This window comes from Camelina sativa, chromosome 19, assembly GCF_030686135.1.
Source record: "Camelina sativa cultivar CO46 ecotype springtype chromosome 19, ASM3068613v1".
Classification (NCBI taxonomy): Eukaryota; Viridiplantae; Streptophyta; class Magnoliopsida; order Brassicales; family Brassicaceae; genus Camelina; species Camelina sativa.
Genome location: NC_141898.1, coordinates 4,402,737 through 4,423,542, shown reverse-complemented (window position 1 = coordinate 4,423,542; position 20,806 = coordinate 4,402,737). Strand labels below are relative to the sequence as shown.

Genomic DNA, 20,806 nt, shown 5'->3' with positions numbered 1-20,806 from the left:
ATATTCGTATCAAAACTTATGCATATTATCTCTATCCATTTTATCAAAACACTATTTGATCACATAACTTGAAGGAATATTCATTATAAAAAAAATGATAGAACATTAATTAAGTTATTTTTGGAGTTGTCTTCATTTTAGTGGGTTTCGAATATATGATTTTTAGAGGATAATAAAATATTCTATTATATCTGTAAAGCGAATGTCAAAAACCTGAAAATCAAAATACAATCTTTGACAAAAAGAAAAGTAAGTCAACGAAGATGAAGAAATAAACACACACTCAACTCAAGTGTCACATCTTGAAAGGCAAAGAAAGTGAAGGTTTTGACTACTCTGAGAATGGACTTCACTAGCTCCCGCCGCACAGCTTGCTTTGACTTCCGTTTATATTTCACTTTCACATATATGTATTCATTTTTCTCTTAAGCAAACATATTCTGAAGTTTTTCTTTTTTTAACGGGACTTCAGATTTCTTTCTATTTTTTTATTAAACTACATGACATGTTGACATTTAATGCTATTTATTTGCATATAACATGATGATATCAGTTCATACCTCAAAAACTCACCACTGTACAAGCTCCTATTTTGCAAATGTTACATCAATAATTCGGTGTTATTATCATACCCATAGTAGTCTCTAGTGTAGTCTCTCTCCTCTACTTGTTTACCACAAAATGGAATAGTTTTTATTATATTTCAAAAGAGAACTCTGCCTAAAGTATCCACAATGAGACAACAAGATTGTGACCAAGTTCATTTTACTAAACAAGCATTTTAATTAACACAAAACTGATCTGTTGATTCTTTCAAGGCTTTCCATGTCTTTGAAATCAAGAGACCCATCTCCTTCAGCATCAAAGCTCGCATGAACACTATAAAACACATACACAAGCACTGCCAATCCCGAGAAGAACCCGAATCTGATATAAGAAGGAGCATCCAACGATCCAAGCAAGAAAATGTTCAACGATATCGAAACGCATGGAGTCCACGGCATCAACGGTACACCCCAAAACTCAGGGATCATAGCTTGTGGTACAACACAATGGAATATCTGCACGATGGCTATAGCCGTGACCGCGCTAGCTCCAAGCGTGAACCATCTAAGTGGCCCTGGCGGTGCGAGTTGCCAGACTAACGTGAAAAAAACTGAGGTTATGGAGAATAGGCAAAGGAAGGAGAGTGTTGGCCATGGCTTGGTGTATCCGACCACTACATAACGGCGGAATATAACGGCGTTTGCCACCATGTAGAAGACAAAGAGCGTTCCGATAGAGACTAGGTTTAAGAGGACGTTTAGGTCGGTGAAGAGGGCGAGAGCTGCCGTGAATATTCCTGAATAAATAGTATAGATAGAATAAAGAGTTAAGCAGAAGGATATGCCAATATCCGCATTCTTTAGCGAGTTTAATCAATCAGATTAGTATGTGATAACGCAGAGATATTCCAAGATGTCTAAAGTTGATTTTGTAATAATTAAAAATGAAGATATTGCAAGAATCTCTTCCACTAGTTCGCTTGGTGAATAAGACACCTATTTAGGAAAGATTTTGAGTTTTTATTCCACGTTAAAGATATAAAAACTTGAGTTTATAGATCAAAAACTTGAGTTTATAGATCAAAAAGGTTATAGATCAAAAAGGTTATAGATCAAACTTGAGTTTTCTGGTTTATAAAATATAGTATCCAAGACTTTTAGATGAGCACTTTAACTTTGGAACAAATGAACAAAATAAAGTGGGTATTGATTCGTTACCACGACTCAATTTATGTGGGGAAAACTCACATTATTATGCAGACAATATAAATAATGATTCCAATTGATCTTACGCACCAATAATGATGAACTTAATATACATTATTATGCAGACTGATGATGACCTGACCTAAAGATGTTTATGCGTAAACGTTGCATAAAGTCGAAATTTAAGTACTTGAAACAAAGAAGGACAAAAAAAAGCTGAACATATCAATTTTCACTAAAGGACAAAAAGAGACTCAACAATACGTCACAATCAAAACCGTTGAAAAGATTAATTAAAACCTTTTGAACCCGTTTGGTGAACACGAGGGCGACATTTTTATCGTATTCGATCGATGCTCTATATGAAGACCCAAAGCCAAAAAAAACACAAAAGAACATAAGACTACGGCCTACATTAATATAGAGAGACACAGTCACACAGCTACAAAACCACAATCTCAATCAAATTCAGTTGAGGAAGATTGTGATTCTTTTGTTTTCTCCCCTTCCTTACACGTATATGTATGCAAATTCACGTGTAAAGTATGATTGAAATTACGCTCAATCCAAAAAAGATCGATCATTGAAACAAACAAACAAACAAAAAACCTAAAAAAAATGGATGTCCCCACTTTCCAATTGTCTCTTTATCTTTTCATGAAAATAAAAACAGAGAAAAAACACCTTAAAAAATATAAGTAACCTTTTTCTATATATGATTTAGAATTTTAGATGTTAATTAAATAGCAAGAAAAAAAAAACAAATGTTTAAAGAGTGAGTGAGGACAAAAGTTACCAAGAAAAGCGGAAGCGTTGACTGGAGTAGAAGTCTTGGGATGAACCTTAGCAAACCAAGTAGGGATCACTCTTGACCGTCCGATCACACACATGTACCTAGCCTGACCCAACATGGCTACCAACAACGACGCCAATATCCCAAAACTTGCTCCAATCCCAACCACTTTCGTCACCCATTCCCATCCTTCTGATTTACTAAACGCCGCCGAATACGGTGCTTCAGCATCTATCTAAATATGCGTACATACACCATACCATTACTACCAAACCAATAGAAATATTAACAAAATTATTAATGTACAACGATTACGGACCAGATCGTACGGGAGGAGCATTGACATGGACAGAGCCATTAAACAGTAAAGTACAATGACGATTGCGAGTGAGCCAGAGATTCCCATTGGTATATCTTTGACCGGGTCTTTTACTTCTTCAGCCATTGTCGAAACGGCGTCGTATCCTATGTAACTTAGGTAAACCATAGCAGCTCCGTTAAACACACCCGAAGCTCCGAAAGGGAAGAATCCGGACGGGTTATCCGGGTTATCGGGTCGGGTTAAATTCTTCACGTCTCCTTTCCAAAAACCCATAACGATGACGAACACAATGAAGGCAATGTGTAACGCCGTCAACACCATGTTCACCTTCGAACTCTCTCTCGTGCTGTAACAGATGATGAAAGTGACGGCGAGGACGACGGTAACGGCGATCGGATCTATCTCGTTGAATCCTTTTGGGAGACCGGAGACGACGAATCTCCACTCCGACGTTGAGATTCCGAAAGCGGATCCGAGGTAAGCGGTGAACCCTCTCGAAACGGCGGCGTTTGACATGACGTAGTCCATTATCAGATTCGCTCCGGTTATAAACGCCGGGAACTCGCCTGTAAACGGAAAAAAAAAAACAAAACGGTTTTACGGATTTTGATTTTGGCGGGAGAGTGTTGTATGTATGTAGTACTGACCGAATGTGATACGGATGTAGCTGAAAGCGCCGCCGGCGACGGGGAGATGGACGGCGAACTCGGTGTAACAGAAGGCGGAGAGAAGAGCGCAGAGGCCGGCGATTGCGTAGGAGACGACGATTGATGGACCAGCGTAGAGGCGGCTAGCGCGGCCGGTGGTGACGAAGACACCGGCGCCTATCATTCCGCCGATTCCGAGTCCGATGAGATCGTACCAACGGAGCGTGCGGCGCATCTGTTCGCCTGATACGGCGCGTACGCGGCTCATCTCGTCGTAGGAAGTGGAAACGGAGACTGCGCGGCGGGAGAAGCGGGAGGGAGTGTCGGAGAGTGAGTTGAGGTAGACACGGAGGCTAGAGAAGGAGGTGTCTCCGCCGCAGTTGCGGTATTGGGCCTCCATTTAGGCTTCGGGTCGGATCAATATGTATCGGACTATATATGTTTTGAAAGCAGTGGTTTTATAATGTGTGAGAGATTTGCAAAATAATTTTATCAGACTGAAAAAAAAAAAAAAAAAAAAGGAGTGATGCTTTTTGCCTTTTGGTGTAATTATTACTACAAGATTTGGGGACACTAAATATTGTTTTTGGTCAACCTAGCTAGTTTTAATTTGAAATAAATAAATCAAGTAAGCATAGTCTAGAAAGACACTTACTCAAAGATTATGTAATTTGTTTTAGTCTACACAATATTTTATTTTTAAAAAAATTTCAAAGCACATAATTTTATTTGTTTGTTTTGCCACTTTCCCGGTAATGGCTTAGCTTAATTGTTGTTTATGATATTGTTTTTTCACAACTTGTCGATAATATTCACAAGTTGTTTGTTTAACGACTGCAATCAACAAATACGATCGTCGGATCGTGTTATTCATTTGAGTGGCACAATGAGTCAATGACCAGAAGTAACCAGGGACTAGTGGCTGGACAATTTATTCCCAACTTGGCGAAAAGAGCATGATTGATTACTGTTGGTCTGTTGCCCCTAATTTATGTGAAGAGACATCAAACACTCCACAAGGAGTTAGCTCCATGCTTCCGAGATGAAAGGGAAAAATCCATCATATGATCGTTGATTCTATGTCACAAGGTTTCATAAAACGAGATTACTTATAATTCTAGCACCATTATCGAGGTTGAGAGTTTAGGATTATCCCGATTTGACTCTTATAGTTACTGAAATTTTAGTATTTCTATGGATTTGGAAAAAATCTACTATATACAAAAGAAACAAAAAGTTGTTATCAAGGAAAGTACTGTTCTTAATTTACAAAATTAAAAATTTGAGTATTTATTTGTTTTTGGGTTATATTTTTTTCACTTTCTAGAACTTTTGTATTATAAATATGACATATTTATATATTTAAATTTATTTTTTTAGCATGTGTCAAAACCACATATATATGTACATATCATAATGTATTTGGTTGTAAATTTTTCATTCTTGATAAGTAATAAAATACATAACTTTTAATAAAAAGATATATCCTAAGTAAATAAATGAATGAACAGTAAAACCATAGTGTGCAACATAGCAAAATCAGAAAGTTACCTTTTAATATAAGAAAAATAGGAAGAAAAACTTAAGACACCTCAGTTAGAGAGAAGACAAGTCATATACTTATCTTTTTGTTACTTGAGTTAATTTATAAGCTGCTATATATATCCCTTACAAGAGTTATCTATATATTACATATAGTTCTCCAAATTCATAAACATTTTTTTTTTTGGTCAACTTCATCATTCTCTAATTTATTTTGGGATTCATGGCTGAAAATTCATGGACGAGAGAGGAGAACGAGAAGTTCAAGAATGCACTGGAGGTGTTCTCTGCCTTTTTGCCTACTCGATTCGAGAAAATTGCCGAGTGTTTGCAAAAACCGGTGCCTGATGTTAAGAAGCATTACGAGGAAATGGTCAATGATCTTTTACGAGGAGTAGATTTTCCTAATGAATTAAATGAGGCTCAGAGTTCCTACGAGGCAGAGAGAACTAAATGGAGCAAAGAAACACACGAGTAAGTACATATATAAGAATGATTGATGAGTTCAGATTTTTTGTTATTTAGTTGAATATACATTTACATACATACATGTTGATCAAGTGATATTGATAGATTGGCGAAAATATCATGTGGATCTAGCTAGACGTACGCCTTCTCTGTCTAGACATTAGTTTATTTTATTATTCACATTTGAGTCAATTTTGATCATTTAACTAATTTTGCATTGTGAAACATGATTAAAAATGGGCTGATCTCATATTTAATTCTCACGAATACAAAATGGTGAAAATTGTAATGCAGATGGTTTCTGATCGGTTTAAAGCGGTATGGGAAAGACTGGTGTAAAATTGCTATCTTACTGGATACCAAGAACCCGATGCAAGTTGCAATGTATGCACGTAAGTATTTCAACTGGCAAAACTCTGAGAAAAATGTGATAGATTCGCCAGGAGCCAACGACATACCTGATCTAGTGAACACCAAAATTGTGAATGATGTGAGGAAACGACGGAGACACAACAACATAACTCTGGTGGACAACAATGTGGACTCGACAGACGACCAACAAGAGGTAATTCATCCACAGTGGCAGCCACAACAAGAGCCAATTGTTCGTTCACCATGCTAAGCCCTCCAACTCGAAATAATTATCTTTATGACCGTATTAATTAACAACTAAAAAAAAATGCTTTGTGAAAACAAATTGAAGGCCTAAATATACTGAAGGCCCTTGCTTAATTTATTATTATTATTATTATTGAAGTGTGAGGTGAATCCCTTAGGAATTTGGGATTTGCATCTATGTATTGTAAACCATATTTTATTTACTTTTGTGGTCAGCTATTTTATTTTCTTTAACCATTAAAATAATAGTTGACAAAAAAAAAACATAAGTATATTAATTTACATAAAATTGAGTAAAGAGACAACATAAATTGAAAAATGGAGCTTTTATAAAGTTAAATACAGTAGGAAACAAAAACAACTTGAATCTCCTTAATTACTCTCCAAGTTTTACCCTAATTGCGTCTAAAAGCAAACAAGAAGGGAGCTCATGAGTCAAGTTTGCGGTTTTAGATACGAAACCGTGTTTCTTTTTTCTAAATTGAGGGCTAATAAGTTTGTAATTTTCACCTACGTTTTATTTATTCTTGATTATATATGGGCCTTTTTGATTGGTTAATGGTGTTTTCAGATTATTTCTGGCTGGATTGAACAAGTATGGGAAAGGAGAATGGAAGATGATATCAAGAGAATTTGTCAAGACAAGGAACCAAATGCAAGTGGGCAACCCATGCTCAGAAGTATTACAAAAGGCAGCAATTGGGGAGTAAGAAGAAACGCTCGACTATCCATGACATAATTTTGGATCCTATCACAGGCAAGCCAGATTTTGGAAAGCATAACCCTCCGCAATGATGATGATCATCCGCCGTCCCGAGGCTCTTCTCTTGGACCTTAGATGTGTGAAGAATGAAAGAAGCAATGGATAAAAGAAAGAAGAAAAAATTTAAAGGAACTTTTCTTGTTTTCATCAGTATATATATAGATAGGTTTGGTACGTAGTTTCGGTATAGCTAGGGGGGGATATGAGTTTCACTTGAAGATGTACAAGTGCATAGGATATGATTAATGATGACATCAAGTGTATAGGAGTATATGTGTTTTGACTTGATGATGATCAAGCGTATAGGGTGATCGATAATGATGATGAGATAAGATCAAAATTTATAAGAAGTTTATAAATTGAACTCTTTCTTGTAATGAAAGTTAATGCAACTTTTTTGTTCTTTGTGTGATGAACACACGCATCGGCATCAACACGCTTCAAAAAGAAATTCAAAGAAAGAGAGTATTGATCAGTCAGATAAATAATATGCGGGGTTAAGAACGAAACAAAAATAAATCGTGTTACTTTTATTAAATAAAGCGAAGATGAGGGATAATGTTGCAATTTTTGTATTGTTTTCTCACTATAAATCTGATAGGAAACGAGAAACCCTTAATAAAATCGCCTTGAGAAAGATTTATATTTGTTGCTTCTATAAGATTCCTGATCTTTAGCGATCTCTCTAGATTTCTATCTCTCTCTCTCTCTTTTCTTGGATACTTACTATGACTTCGAGTCCGAGTTGGTCGAGGTATGACGACAAGCGTTTTGAGAAAGCTCTGAACCAATACCGGGACGAAAGCTCGCCGTTTTTTTATCAGAACATCGCCGGTTCTGTGAACAAACCGGTCAATGAGGTGTATTACTACTACCAGGCGTTGGTCGACGATGTTGCGCTCATCCAGTCGAGTAACTTTGATTTGCCTAGGTACCGAGAGGACGATTACAAGTCACTGAAGGAGGTGACTCAGTCCAATAACCAGGTCAAGGAGAAAGCGAAGGGAAATCCTTGGACAGAAGAGGAACAGAGGTTAGTCAAAAATACTATATCTCACTATAGGGATTACAGAATTAGGGTTTTAATTAGTACTTTTGACTAGGAAAAGTATGCAGTTTTAGAACTTGCTATGGCAGGGTAACGGTTGATGCTTTAGGGTTTTTTTTTTGGTAAGGGTGATGAACGTATAGATAGATAGATAGATATAATTGTTAGTTCGTTTTAATGTGATATTGGTTACGGACTTTTGGTTTGATTCATGTGATTATTTTCAGGTCCTTTCTAGAAGGACTAGAGAAGTTCGGGAGAGGAGATTGGAAGAACATATCGAGGGAATGTGTGAAGTCAAAAAGCCCGACGCAAGTGGCAAGCCATGCTCAGAAGTATTTCTTAAGGCAAGAAGGTTCTGAGCGGAAGAAGGGGAAACGCTCGAGTATCCATGACAGGACTCTGGGAGATATGCGGCCTCCAACGTAACCGTCCCTGGACCCAACTTGAAGCCTATGGGCGGGCAGCCAGAATTTGGTGGCCGAATTCCTCCGTATCAAAACTATTATCCCCAAAACAACGTCGGGCCTTAAGTTTTTTTTTACTGAGATATTTTGGTTTAGGGTTTTAGAGTCTTGGTTTCTGGTATAGATTTGGGTTTTAAAGAAACTTGAATGGCAATTTATTTAGTTGATGTAAAAGTTTTAATAAAACTAATTTTTCTAATTAAATGTTATGAAAGCAGTTTTTTTTCTTCCAAACTCTAAAATGGAGTAGCTAATTATGCTGGCAAGTGTGTGTATATGGGCGGATAAGATGATGATGTACATATATATAGGTTGATGATGATCATTGATGAAGGATTGAACAAACTATAAATGTTTTGGTTGCTTTCAAAAAAGTATAATTTTAAGATCTTTTTGGTATTTTGACCAATCTTTCTCAAGTCCTGGATCTATCGAAAGTTGAAATTTTGAAACTACAATTTTTAAGCTGGATTTTCAAATGGTGGACATACTAATTAGTCTGTTCACCCTCGAATTGTCCATTAAAAATTTTGAATTTTGAAAATTCTTATGATTTTCTTTAAAAAATAAAATTTATAACCATTTATGTCTTTCACTGAATCATTGACCTTTTGCAACCACATCAACATATACATGAGACCAATTGGGCTTAGAAACTGGTCAGCATGTTGTGACCTCGACTCGGTGTCCTGTATCTTCTTCTATGACCCTACTTTTGACAATAAATTAAAAAAAAAAATTGCGAAAACAAGTAGAGAATTTTTAAGCATTTTGGGCCACATTGTGCGCATATAAGTTGATTTGCGCACTTAAAAAAAAAAGTATTGTTGTTAAGTAAAGTAAATAAGAAGATTAAAGGGTGTTATTGAACTTTAATTTATAAAAAAATTTGAAAATTTCAACAAAATCATCAAAAACAAGTAAGTGAAATATTTTTTAAAATTGTTAGAGATTTTTTTATAGTTTTATGGATTAGTTTTCTAAAATCTTGCAAAGTATTCCAAAGAATCTCTCTATAATTTTCATTGATATTTTCCATGATTTTATTTTGTGAAAAATGTATAAATCATAAATCAATAACATAATAATTGAATTCCTTAATAATCCTATATTCTTTTGTTTTAATTTAATAACACAAAACTTTTATTAACTTTATAAAATCTGAATCCAGTAATCTCAGATTTGTTAATATTTTAAATGATTTTTTTATAAATCACAAACTTATAAAATTTAAAAGAGTTTAACAAAATCTTGACTAAATAATCATTCTACATAACATTTAAAATCTTTAAAACTCTATTTAAAATTTAAAATCAATAACACCCCCTAAATACATGTGATTTTATCATAAACCCTAAATAAAAGCAGATTTCTCACTATAATTTTGTTGCTTCTATCAGTCGAGATTTCTCTCTTTTTTTCTTTCTAGGATACTATGGTTTCGATTCCGTGGTGGACGAAGGAAGATAACAAGAATTTTGAGATTGCTCTGGCGCAATTCCCGGAGGGCTCGCCGTCTTTTTTGGAGAGAATCGCCGAGCATCTGCGGAAACCGGTGGAGGAGGTGAAGTTCTACTACGAAGATTTGGTCTACGATGTTGAGCAGATCGAAACAGGTAAGGTTCCTTTGCCCAAGTACCGGGATGATGATGACGATTACGTGTCACTGAAGAAAGCGGCTGAGTCCAAAAGCCAAGGCACGGGGAGAAAGAAGGGAATTCCTTGGACACCAGAGGAACATAGGTTAGTCTTACACTTATCAATAAGGGTTTCTTTGGATTGTGGAATTAAACTCCAAATTTAACAGTTTAAATCTTGCTAGGGACTGATGAATTAGCTAGGGTTTTTTTTTTTTGGTTAGAGCTAGAAGGAGAACGAATATATCACGTATTAAATTGCTAATTAGATAGATGATTATTTTTGATGTGATGATCTTAGTTATGGACTTTGGTTGATTTAACGATAAATTTCAGATTGTTTCTGGATGGACTAGATAAGTATGGGAAAGGAGATTGGAAGAGCATTTCGAGGGAATGTGTGAAGACAAGGAGCCCGATGCAAGTGGCAAGCCATGCTCAGAAGTATTACTTAAGGCAAAGTTCTGACGGTAAGAAGGGGAAACGCTCGAGTATCCATGACATGACTCTGGGACATGCAGACAATGTAACCGTTCCTGGATCCAACTTGAAGTCTATGGGACATCAGCCACATTTTGGTGACCAAATTCCTCCGGATCAATATTACCAATACTACTCGCAGGACAACTTCGGGCTTTTTGATGATGATGCTCATGGTGGGTGTTTACCAAGCTATGATGAATTATATTCTTACAAGTTTTGAAGAACTATATATCATAATTAAGCTTTTTAACGAGAGATTCTAGTTTAAGGTTTTATAGTTGCGGTTTTCTAGTCTAGACTTTAGTTGTAAAACAAACTTGAATGGTAGTTTATTTAGTTTTTGGTTTCTAACAACAATACTCTTTTAAAAACAAAATTTGATTTAGAAAATGAATTTTCGTACTTAAACTGGAAAAAAGTGTATGTGGACAGTGGACCAAACAAGTTTAAGGAAGTTTGACAGTTATTTTTTCAGTGTTGTTGAGATCAAATTGGACGACTAGAAGTTTGCTGTAAAGATGAAAACAAAATGACACATACTCTGCTTACTCCTTTATCATAGAAAACAGAGTACTCTGTTAACCAAAGGGTTTAGCCCCTAAGGGATTTGAGTCATTTGACTTAGTCCTGATATATATATTTGTTTAATTAGTTGGTTGCATTCTTGATGATAGCCAATTCAAATTCATAAACTCATGTAGAACATTATTAAAAAAGAGAAAGTGTGTATACAGACCTAAGTTTTCTTATATAACAAAACCTTACACAATATGACAATCAAATAGGATATCTATGACTTTGTGAAAGTAATACTTATGAACATGACAACAAACCTAAAGATTTTCTGTATATGCATATTAATTTGCATTGATTGGCCATAGCTTTTTGGTATAGTTGAACATGTGGAAGTCGTATATATAAAGAGGGTTGAAGATAGCTAGTTGGTTTGCCAATCGTCAGTTTTGTTGTAACTATACGAAGTTACTTGTCCAGTTGTCCGTGTAGCAGCAATACCAAAACCCCAAGAACTGGATAAAGGGAATTATATGTCAAAGAAAGATCTAGAAGCGACAACAGAGATCTTTCTGATCATAATACTTAAAAAAAAAAAAAAAAAAAAAAAGACATTTCTTATATATAGTGAAAATATCAGTTTATTGACGACCATGATGTAACACTGAAAAAAAGAAAGAAAACAAGGGGAATTCCGGAAAAGAGAAAGAAAAAAAAAGTTTGGGTCTTACACTTGAGCCAAACTTGGAACATAATGAAACAAAAATGGCCAACACTCAACAAATCCAAAATCAATTTGTACTAAATGGCCCCATCCAATAATGTGGACCAAGGTTTTGCCGTGTAAGTCAGTTACCATGTATTTATCACAACACACGACGACTTTTTTCTCCTCATCGACCAAGAAAGTTACGCCGGTAAAGAAATTAAAATCGGGCGGGACACCTGGTGGTATGTGTAAGATCATGCTCCACGACACCGGTTTGGTCTCACCAATCCTATTTGTCAACCATATCTCTGTCATTGATCCAGCGTCGCGTTGCAACAACACCGAAAGCTTCTCTTCTCTAACAACTGATAGAGACACTACTTCAAAACTAGGACACTGATACGGAAGACACAGACGTCTGAATGTTTCAGTTGTATAATCAAAAGCAAGTAAGAATACGCCAAGCTGTTTCTGTTCTACAGCTGAAACAACCCAATAAGTATTTCCTTTCAAAGACACGCAGAACTCACTATGTTCTACGTGGCACTCAAGGGTTGTATCAATAGTCCTCCATGAGTTAGAGTTGGTCTCATAAATTGCGAATTCTGGTCTGGGGTAAAATTTACCCATATTATAGCACAGTATCTTGTAGCTCTTACCGTGAGAATTCTTGTCATGGTACGATCCAAGAGCACAGGTGCCGCCAGTTTGTCTGGTTTGAATCCATCTGGATTCACCAGTACACGGGTTCCAAACCACGATTCTAGTTTGGTATACGTTGGTGCATAGTAATAAGCCCTCGCAGTGTGAGACTTTGGAAATCTCGAATTGTTCCGAACTAAAACAAGGGTCGGGTAAGCTAAGTGCACGTGTGGCCTCTGCAGATGGATTTTTAAAGAGGTTAAGGCTCATCGAAGAAACCCTAAACTCGTTCATCATGAGAATCAGACACTGCTTCAGGGCTTTACGGAAGTGCTTTCTTGTGAATCTCCTAGTGTCGCATATGTTGTTCCATAGTCTGCAACTATATCGTATCCTCTGCAGAGATGTGGCCGGAACGCGACAAAGTATCTCCTCTAACAAATCCCCTGGAAAGTCGTCCGGCATCACCATTGTGTTTGTGATCTCTCTAAGGAAGAAGGTGCGGTGCAGTGCCTTTGATTGCTGTTTAATGTTTTCGTTTGCTTTTTTGCTTTCTCTCTTCATATATATATATATATATATATATATGGTATATATTCCTAGATATGGTCTCTATCTAGTTTCTATATATTTTCGCCAAGTTTATCGTATGATTTTTTTTATATATAAAAAGAAAAGTTTATCGAATGTTTTCACTATCAATTTTTGTAAGTCACTCACAATTTCTTGATTTTATCTTCATATATAGTATACCCCTCCTGCCTCCTGGTCTGTAGCTAGTTTCTAAATTCCACCAAATTTTATCGCATGGTTCATTTCTTCTTTTTTTTTTTTTTTGACAACAAAAATACAACAATAGCTCAAACAAGCCAATACATTATACATGGTTCATTTCATTATCGATTTTTCAAAGTCACTAGCTATTTATTCATTTTGTTTACTTTAAAGTGATATTAAGAACAATCTGTTAAATTTTTATTTTTAAAAATATAGCATATATGCATTCGGGCTAAAACTAACATACTAGAATTGAAAAAGGTATGGGGAAATATAGATCAAACTTAATATGCGTGCAAACTAAAATTTATACAGTTATTCAATGATTTCAGTGTGGTTTAAGAGGATGAGCTGAGGAGAAGTAAGTTTGGACCAATGTTTGAAAATATTTGAGACAGCTTTGAAAAGTAAGTTTGGACCATTACATATGCTAGTATTGGTTTAACATAGAAAGACATTTTCCATACACTGGATCTCTAACAATACGACACACTTTAAGTAACTAACATAAAAAGGATGCAGATTTATTTAATCCATCTTACTGTGCATCGATTGTCTCATGTTGTGCTGTTTGGTATGGATTGAATTGCTGCAAGAGGATCCATCTTTTGTAGATTGAGTTCTAGAAATCTACAAATGCTTTTCTCGTGGACTCCATCTCCCTGCGAATGATCCTAAAACAAGTAAACAAGCACATACAGCTTATTTTGTGGTTCACAGTGTATTTTTTCATCACATACCGATGTTCAGAAACAGGCTTAGAGGAATTCTTACCGTATTAAAGCAGCTCGTTTTCTCTTCAAAGCATAACATATTATTAATCCAACAAGGTTTATAGCAATCTTTCCTTTGGACATGCTAAATTGGGTATTACCAAGCTTAAGGCTTAGAGGATGGGATGACCAAAGTGGCGTAGGTTCATGTTGTTTAGAGAGTTTCAGGCCAGAATCAATCTCATAATTCTTGGAACCCTTGGGTTTATTCACTACGGCATAAGAAGAAGAATCCTTGGAATCTTCCTCTAACGAACTAGCCTCTGGAACGTTTGCTGTTTTGAGTGACAGTAAAGAATGTAATCTTCTCAAAAGCCGCTGAAGCAGAGATTTGAGTGTGTAACATCTTAGTAGGAGGAACACATTTACAAGTTTATACACAACTCATGAAAAGATTCAATAGTACCTGTCTTCTATCATCAGGCAATGCAGCTTTCTCAACCCATGAAATGGCTAGACCCACGTCATCAGAAACTTTTGCAAGAACTCCAAAGGTATACAGCTCTACAATTTCTAAGAACTCATCAATATCCATAGATGTTTCCCCATGGAGCCCTTTTAGACTTACTCCAGCATCATTTAGGGTATAGTGGTTGTCTTTGTAAACCCATATGCTAAAAAAAATCTTGCAGAATCTCACTTACACCCGAGTAGGAACCATTTGATATTTGAAGGCATATTCTAAAGGGGAAAAAAAGAGAGAGGGAAGATCAATAAACTTGATATATACAACATTGTTCTGTAACTTTTTTACTATGCTAATGGATTCAGAGAACAGTATTGTACTCCCCCTAATAAGTAAAAGTGAGCAAATAATACGACCTCTCAAGTATTTAGTTAAAATTAGTTTCTCTCACTCGCCTCTTTAGTTATGAATGTCACTTACTCCTAGTTCTGAAACCTACTGCAGAAAGAACCAAATATACTCTTTTTCAAGTGTAGTTATCTTTAAATACTGTGAAAGATTCAGAACAAGAAAAATACCCAGTGAGAAAAACTTGAACAGGGATAGCTGCAATTTCGCCAAACACATTTCGCAACTCGTTTACAATCTCAACTGTCCTGCATGAAAAAAGGAAAATGTTGGAAATACATATCACAGAGCCCCAAACAATAAAGCTCCTTAAAGCCTCAAATGGATTCAGGAAACACACCTGCCGAGTCCATGCAAGGATTGGGCTAAAACCATACCAGCAGATTCCAACATATCATGCAATTGGTGATCAGCAAGAGCTTCCTCCTCAGATAAAACATCAATGTTACCAAATATTGTTTTCAGTATGGATGATGATGATAACTTTGCCTCTTCATAACATAGAGCACACTAGGTAACTATACACCCAACAAACAAAGAGCAATCGAAATTAGTACTGAGCAAATCATCATAAGCATCTTCACTTTAGCTTACTTCTCATCAAGTATGAGATGAATCGATCTTTCTGAAAAAATAACAGATGATTTATGCGAACACCAATTTCTGGATAAATTTGACTTTTTCATTATACGCATCACCAAGTACGGAAACCAAAATTCGCAAAAACTAGCAAACAACAAAAAAAAAACTAAGAATCTAAGGAAATTATCAGAAGTACCTCTCAGAACGTTCGATTGCATCCATTTTTGGAAGAAGCTTACTCAAAAGCTTCGGCAGGTGAAAGCTTCGTCACCACCGTCTCTTTCTCTCATTATTCTTCTTCTCTTGATGACGCCGCCGAGACCACCGTCTGGGCGAGGAAGAGGAAGGCCGTTGCGTGGTTATTCGGGATCAGAGAAGATGATGGATGGTACGGGTAGTTGGGATACGCTTGAATGGACCAAACTCGATGTAATTCAATTCTCTCTCTCCCAGCCTTCCTCTGATTCTTAGGGTTTCTCACGTTTTCTTCCCTTTTTACCTACAATTCACACAGACAACACGTGAATGTCGTTTTCTTTCCTATGCGAAAAATGCTCATATTGCATTGAATTGATTGCTTAAAGTTTCTTCTCTCTTTTTGATTGATGGGTCGCCGCAGTCAGTTTCAGGGTCAGGCTCTTTTGCGAATTTGAGTTGCTTGCTGGAATCGGAGAAGGTCGTCGTCGAGGTATGCTTTTTTTTAAAAGAGTTGGTCAAAGTGATCTCTTTTTATTCGAATTTCCCTTTTTAGGAACTTTGTTACCATATCCGACTTTTGGAATTTGCTCCTCTTGTATTTGTTATGTGTCATGATAATTGTATGGAGAAGTTGTCTTTTGAATCTTATTATCTGATTTCTGGACCTTGTTTACAGGGTTATGGAGTTGTGCTTATTAACACTGATGAGGCAGGAACCTTGTTGGTGACAAACTTCCGTATTCTTTTTTTGGTATGATTTTGTCTTTCCTCTGTTTCTGCTGAGTTTATGCATTTTATTCTGTGATGTGGTTGAAGATGGTTCGTTCACATTGTCCAATGAGCTGTGGCGGATAAGTGACTTAAACTCCAATTATAACTTGTGTCAGACGCACCCATTTGCCTTTATGGTTCCAAAATCCATAAGGTATGACACTGATATCTTTTCAGAATTTTAAAAAAATTCTTTATCTATCCCTTCTAGACTTTGGGTACTACTGTCTTCATATTTGAAGAGCTTTCCAGAAAAATCCTCTTCACTTATCTGGCATGTCTCTTTTTCCGCATTGGAACAAGACCATGTTCCTATTGAGAATTAGAAAGTTTTAAAATAACAAGTCTCTGTTGCTGTAGTGATGAAGAGCTGCTCCAGGCATGTTCTTTCCGGGCAAGATGTCGTTTACCTGTGATCACATGGTGTCAGCCAGGTAGAAATGCATATATTTTGGCTGCTTCCGTTTTAATGATGGTGGTATTGTCTCCAAATGACATGCTTTTTGGCCTCAACTGCAGGAAGTGGAGCTGTAATAGCACGCTCATCACAACCTCTTGTGGGTCTTATGATGAATATGAGGAGGTATATCAGACTTTCAATTTCACGATGAGACATTTGAATAATTGTTTAGTTTTAGTTTTGGATTTCAAAGTTCACAAAGTGATAGATTCTGAAGTTTAATTTGTTTCAACTCCAACAGTAGTTTTGATGAAAAACTTGCTGCTGCATTCTGCTCTCAATTAGCTGATGCAAAGAGAGAACGAAGGTGAGCTTCTGATGTTCCCTTAGTCTGGTTAATTCTTATGTCTTGTATTTTATGCTTCGTTATAAAGAGTTAAAGTTGTGGATTGTGAATGCATCTTATAAAAGGAAATTCACACTCTTGTTGGTCTTGGTGGACACGAGATTATCTTCTGTTATTCACAAAGATGTACTTTTCTCATCTTGTTTTTTTTCTACTTCATAGGAAGCTATATATTGCCGATGCAAGACCTAGGAAAAATGCATTAGCAAATGTAGCCATGGGAGGCGGCTCAGAATCATCGTCAAACTATTTTCAGTCTGAAGTTAGTGAATGATGTTAATATTTTGATGCTTAAAGTCTTGATCTTCTGGAATTCCATGATTTTAGTAACGGTGTTTCTTTCTGCAGATTGTTTTCTTTGGCATAGACACTATACATGCAATGAGGGAGAGCTGTTCCCGCCTTAGAGATTATTTAGACATGCACGGTACAACATCGTCTGATGGGAGATCATGTTCTTGGTGAGTATTGAATATCCAGGAACTTTTTTGACTGATTCAGTTGGGGAATACAAGATGATGTGTTACAATTTTATGGTGTTAATCATTAAGATATATCTATGCGTGGAATCTACAGAGACACGGTGGTTGGACCTGGGGAGGAGGCAATCTTAGTAGTATGTCTGCTTTAGTTTCTTTACTTGGAGACAGTGGTCTGTTTCTTATTTTTTTTGTGCATCCGTTCGCAAATATTCTGCTGAGTTTATGCATTTTATCTATATTTCTTTGCCAATATATTCTTTGTTTGTCTTTGTGAAGAGTGAAGGAACCAGAAAGGTCATTCCGCTTGGAACAATTCCATTGGCAACTATTGAGAAGTTTAACAAAATGGTCAGTTGCTATACCCTGGGGACAGAGCTATGCGATTAATATTGATTTAGTTAGGCTCTGAGCTTTTACATTGTTTATCTTATGTATTTCTGATTTATGGGTGGTGTACATAGGTGCTGAAAGTTCATTCAAACCCTCGTCAGTCTGACAGGAATCCACCACGACGTCTTTTACAGGTCACTGGTATGTTTCCGTACTTGATCATTTGCTATACCTGATTTAGAGTAGGTTTTCTTTTGTCTGGATTTTGTGTTATAGCTCAAAATCCTCTCCGGTGTTTTATTGCGTCCTTGACTCTTAATGTCCCATTATTATCTTGGACAATAGACATCTGCCCACAGTGATGTGGTTGAAGTGCTTTCTTCTTCTCTTCTTTTCTTGCAACTTTATTTAATGAATCCTGTATCTTACATGACATTATATATGCTATGATCACTTGCGTGGTGCAGGAAAAGACATAAGGATAATTATTTATGGCTTCCGTTCTTGAACCATGCAGGTGAAACATGAGGATGTATCCTTGTGCTTGTGCTTTTGAGTTTTCTCCGGTATGTATGAAGCCAAACACATTTCTGACAATTTCATGTTCATTGGGAAATTAGGGGAATTCGAAAGGGGGAGGTGAAGAAGAAGAAGAAGAATCGGTGGAACGTGACAAGAAGTTTGAATACGCATGAAATAGAATGGCTCAGTAAGTGGAGCATTGTAATATCTCATTAAAACACCTTTCTCCACACTTAAATTTGCAAATAAAACACCTTTTCCAGCATGATCCAAAGATATCTATCTGAGCTCTAAGTAGCTACAAAACAGAGAATTCCATTCACAAGGATAACTTTGTGTTGCCGTTTTTTTTGCTGAGGAAAGTGTTGCCATGATCCCTGACTTGGTAATCGCGCCTAGTTGGCACAAAATACTTCGCGATGTTGCTCCACTTAGGGCCGAGTGCTTCGTATCCTCGTACGAAATTGCTGTAAATTGACATCAAACTGTTAACATGAAATTGTTAATTTGTAACATTTGATACAAAACATACTGTAAGACCTTTGTATCTTACCTATGTTCTTCCGGAGTCCACGGCCCCTTGTTCTTTTGTTGGGTCGACGAAGTGTTGGGTAAAACAGGGTTTTGAGGCTCTGGGGAAACAAGAGTTATACCTTCCGCTCCCGTACCAGTTGGAACAGTTACTCTAAAGAAAGAGAGATAAATTAATAAGAATCACGTTATACTAACATCACTATTAAGCTATCTTGATATGTATTTACCTCGGTGAACCTGAGTCAGAATGGAACGGGAGATTAGATGTAGAACCGAGCGTAGTCCTGTTGTTGTGGCGAAAGTAGTTCGGTGGAACGTAACCGGCGGTGATCGCATTCAGGTCTTCGTTCAAGAAAAAGTAGTAGTTCTTTACGTCATTAATAGGAACCTTGAGCAATAAAGCTATTCTCTCCCACTTATTATCGTGCGGATGAGTACTTCATAAGAGAAACCAGAAGAAGTAGTGAGTAATTAAACAAGAAGAGAAGAAAGCAAGAATTAAAAGATTTCATGGTTGAAATAGACCCTTACAGTTGCATCGACTGATTCATAACATCCACTTGACTCTCGTCGTCTTTCTCAAGCAGATTCTCGTAATAGAACTTGATCGTTTCTTCCAAGGTTCTGCCGAGATACTTGGATATATCCTCAAAACTACCTTCTTTGTCGGCTGGGAATTGTGACAAAGCCATTCTAAACCTATTAAAATCGTCTACAGTCCATGGTCTTTGGCTAGCCATAATGAAGATGATCGATCTTGAATCTTCTGAGTGAGAGATGATGCGTTGTGATAGATGATGAGTTTGTGAGAGATGAAGAAGAAGACGTTTGTTCTGTTAGGAGCGAAAGACTTTTATATATTTGTATTTCGAATGGGAAAATGAAGACGAAGTAGAAAAAACTAGAGGGCTTTTGGGAAAGCCCAATAAGGCCCGTTTAGATAAAACTACGACGTTTAGTTGCGTCGCTCATCCCTTTGTTCATCCCCCTTAACCAATCTTTTCTTATCCCGCAATCATATTGTCAGCTTGAGTTGCTTTTGATTAGTTTTGCTTTTTTTGAGTTTGCAAAATATTACTTAGTACTCAGGAAGGAATCGATTGTGGAAGAGGCAGCATGTAAGGTCACTGCTTCGATTCGCCAACTTGCAGAAACAGAACAGAAGCACGTCACGATGACTGGAGTTGAAAGTGATTTTGAGCTGCAGAATTTGACTACTATCACAACAAGTTGTTGGTACGAGGGGAAAAAAGGGAGTTCCTTGGTCATCAGAGGAACATAGGTTAGTCTTACACTTATCAATAAGGATTTCTTTGGATTGTGGAATTAAAGTCCAAATTAAACAGTTTAAATCTTGCTAGGGATTGATGAATTAGCTAGGGTTTTTTTTTTTGGTTAGAGCTAGGAGGAGAAACGAATATATCACTTATTAATTTGCTAATTGGATAGATGATTATTTTTGATGTGATGATCTTAGCTAGTTATGGACTTTGGTTGATTTAATGATAATTTTCAGATTGTTTCTGGATGGTCTAGAGAAGTATGGGAACTCGAGGGAATTGTGAAGACAAGGAGCCCGATGCAAGTGGCAAGCCATGCTCAGAAGTATTTCGTAAGGCAAAGTTCTGACAGTAAGAAGGGGAAACGCTCGAGTATCCATGACATGACTCTGGGACATGCGGACAATGTAACCGTTCCTGGATCCAACTTGAAGTCTATGGGCCAGCAGCAACATTTCGGTAACCAAATTCCTCCGGATCAATATTACCAATACTACTCCCAGGACAACTTGGGGCTTTTTGATGATGATGCTC

General features: G+C 36.7%; 4 protein-coding genes and 3 pseudogenes across 8 annotated transcripts; 4 read left to right on the top strand and 3 right to left on the bottom strand.

The window, feature by feature from the left end:
- Positions 1 to 670: 670 nt before the first annotated feature.
- On the bottom strand, positions 671 to 4,060 carry LOC104764774 (cationic amino acid transporter 7, chloroplastic). Of its 2 annotated transcripts, none has more exons than XR_015590576.1 (4): positions 3,514 to 4,051; positions 2,864 to 3,432; positions 2,548 to 2,775; positions 671 to 1,342 (listed from the first exon to the last, which is right to left on the bottom strand). XR_015590576.1 is itself a non-coding variant. In XM_010488370.3 (4 exons), exons 1-4 carry the CDS (start codon positions 3,911 to 3,913, stop codon positions 786 to 788), a joined length of 1,758 nt encoding a protein of 585 aa, XP_010486672.2. In that variant the 5' UTR covers positions 3,914 to 4,060; the 3' UTR covers positions 671 to 785. The 2 variants fall into 2 exon arrangements, 1 of the variants encoding a protein (XP_010486672.2); XM_010488370.3 differs by having other exon boundaries at positions 2,548 to 2,779; positions 3,514 to 4,060.
- Positions 4,061 to 5,225: 1,165 nt separating this feature from the next.
- Positions 5,226 to 6,368, top strand: LOC147920153 (transcription factor DIVARICATA-like). The gene is made up of 2 exons (XM_087500573.1): positions 5,226 to 5,529; positions 5,818 to 6,368. The coding sequence occupies exons 1-2, from the start codon at positions 5,279 to 5,281 to the stop codon at positions 6,143 to 6,145; spliced, it is 579 nt and encodes a 192-aa protein (XP_087356699.1). The 5' UTR covers positions 5,226 to 5,278; the 3' UTR covers positions 6,146 to 6,368.
- Positions 6,369 to 7,560: 1,192 nt separating this feature from the next.
- LOC104767423 (transcription factor DIVARICATA-like) lies at positions 7,561 to 8,644 on the top strand (annotated as a pseudogene). Its single transcript, XR_015590463.1, has 2 exons — positions 7,561 to 7,937; positions 8,180 to 8,644. The product of XR_015590463.1 is annotated as a transcription factor DIVARICATA-like (transcript).
- Positions 8,645 to 9,713: 1,069 nt separating this feature from the next.
- LOC104764773 (transcription factor DIVARICATA-like) lies at positions 9,714 to 10,941 on the top strand. The gene is made up of 2 exons (XM_010488369.2): positions 9,714 to 10,162; positions 10,393 to 10,941. The coding sequence occupies exons 1-2, from the start codon at positions 9,855 to 9,857 to the stop codon at positions 10,757 to 10,759; spliced, it is 675 nt and encodes a 224-aa protein (XP_010486671.1). The 5' UTR covers positions 9,714 to 9,854; the 3' UTR covers positions 10,760 to 10,941.
- Positions 10,942 to 11,716: 775 nt separating this feature from the next.
- Positions 11,717 to 12,880, bottom strand: LOC109130777 (putative F-box protein At5g47300 pseudogene; annotated as a pseudogene).
- Positions 12,881 to 13,546: 666 nt separating this feature from the next.
- LOC104764335 (protein APEM9-like) lies at positions 13,547 to 15,571 on the bottom strand (annotated as a pseudogene). Its single transcript, XR_015591627.1, has 6 exons — positions 15,546 to 15,571; positions 15,108 to 15,285; positions 14,938 to 15,015; positions 14,360 to 14,634; positions 13,955 to 14,271; positions 13,547 to 13,854 (listed from the first exon to the last, which is right to left on the bottom strand). The product of XR_015591627.1 is annotated as a protein APEM9-like (transcript).
- On the top strand, positions 15,467 to 18,502 carry LOC147920152 (phosphatidylinositol-3-phosphatase myotubularin-1-like). Of its 2 annotated transcripts, XM_087502031.1 has the most exons (13): positions 15,467 to 15,778; positions 15,969 to 16,037; positions 16,224 to 16,267; positions 16,364 to 16,472; positions 16,679 to 16,752; positions 16,838 to 16,901; positions 17,020 to 17,085; positions 17,287 to 17,386; positions 17,473 to 17,585; positions 17,701 to 17,776; positions 17,883 to 17,954; positions 18,068 to 18,137; positions 18,454 to 18,502. In XM_087502031.1, coding segments are annotated over exons 3-10 (567 nt in total). In that variant the 5' UTR covers positions 15,467 to 15,778; positions 15,969 to 16,037; positions 16,224 to 16,227; the 3' UTR covers positions 17,702 to 17,776; positions 17,883 to 17,954; positions 18,068 to 18,137; positions 18,454 to 18,502. The 2 variants fall into 2 exon arrangements, with proteins under 2 accessions (XP_087358157.1, XP_087358158.1); XM_087502032.1 differs by lacking the exon at positions 18,454 to 18,502 and having other exon boundaries at positions 15,496 to 15,778; positions 17,701 to 17,740.
- Positions 18,503 to 20,806: the final 2,304 nt, after the last annotated feature.

Bases quoted from the DNA above. Each gene is read 5' to 3' on its own strand.
- LOC104764774 (XM_010488370.3), bottom strand. From the start codon at position 3,913: ATGGAGGCCCAATACCGCAACTGCGGCGGAGACACCTCCTTCTCTAGC. The intron at 3,433-3,513 runs GTCAGTACTACA...TTCCGTTTACAG, and splicing joins CTACATCCGTATCACATTCG to GCGAGTTCCCGGCGTTTATA. The intron at 1,343-2,547 runs GTAACTTTTGTC...CTATTTATTCAG, and splicing joins CAACGCTTCCGCTTTTCTTG to GAATATTCACGGCAGCTCTC.
- LOC147920153 (XM_087500573.1), top strand. From the start codon at position 5,279: ATGGCTGAAAATTCATGGACGAGAGAGGAGAACGAGAAGTTCAAGAAT. The intron at 5,530-5,817 runs GTAAGTACATAT...ATTGTAATGCAG, and splicing joins TGGAGCAAAGAAACACACGA to ATGGTTTCTGATCGGTTTAA.
- LOC104764773 (XM_010488369.2), top strand. From the start codon at position 9,855: ATGGTTTCGATTCCGTGGTGGACGAAGGAAGATAACAAGAATTTTGAG. The intron at 10,163-10,392 runs GTTAGTCTTACA...GATAAATTTCAG, and splicing joins TGGACACCAGAGGAACATAG to ATTGTTTCTGGATGGACTAG.
- LOC147920152 (XM_087502031.1), top strand. From the start codon at position 16,228: ATGGAGTTGTGCTTATTAACACTGATGAGGCAGGAACCTT. The intron at 16,753-16,837 runs GTAGAAATGCAT...CCTCAACTGCAG, and splicing joins GATCACATGGTGTCAGCCAG to GAAGTGGAGCTGTAATAGCA. The intron at 17,387-17,472 runs GTTAGTGAATGA...TTCTTTCTGCAG, and splicing joins CAAACTATTTTCAGTCTGAA to ATTGTTTTCTTTGGCATAGA.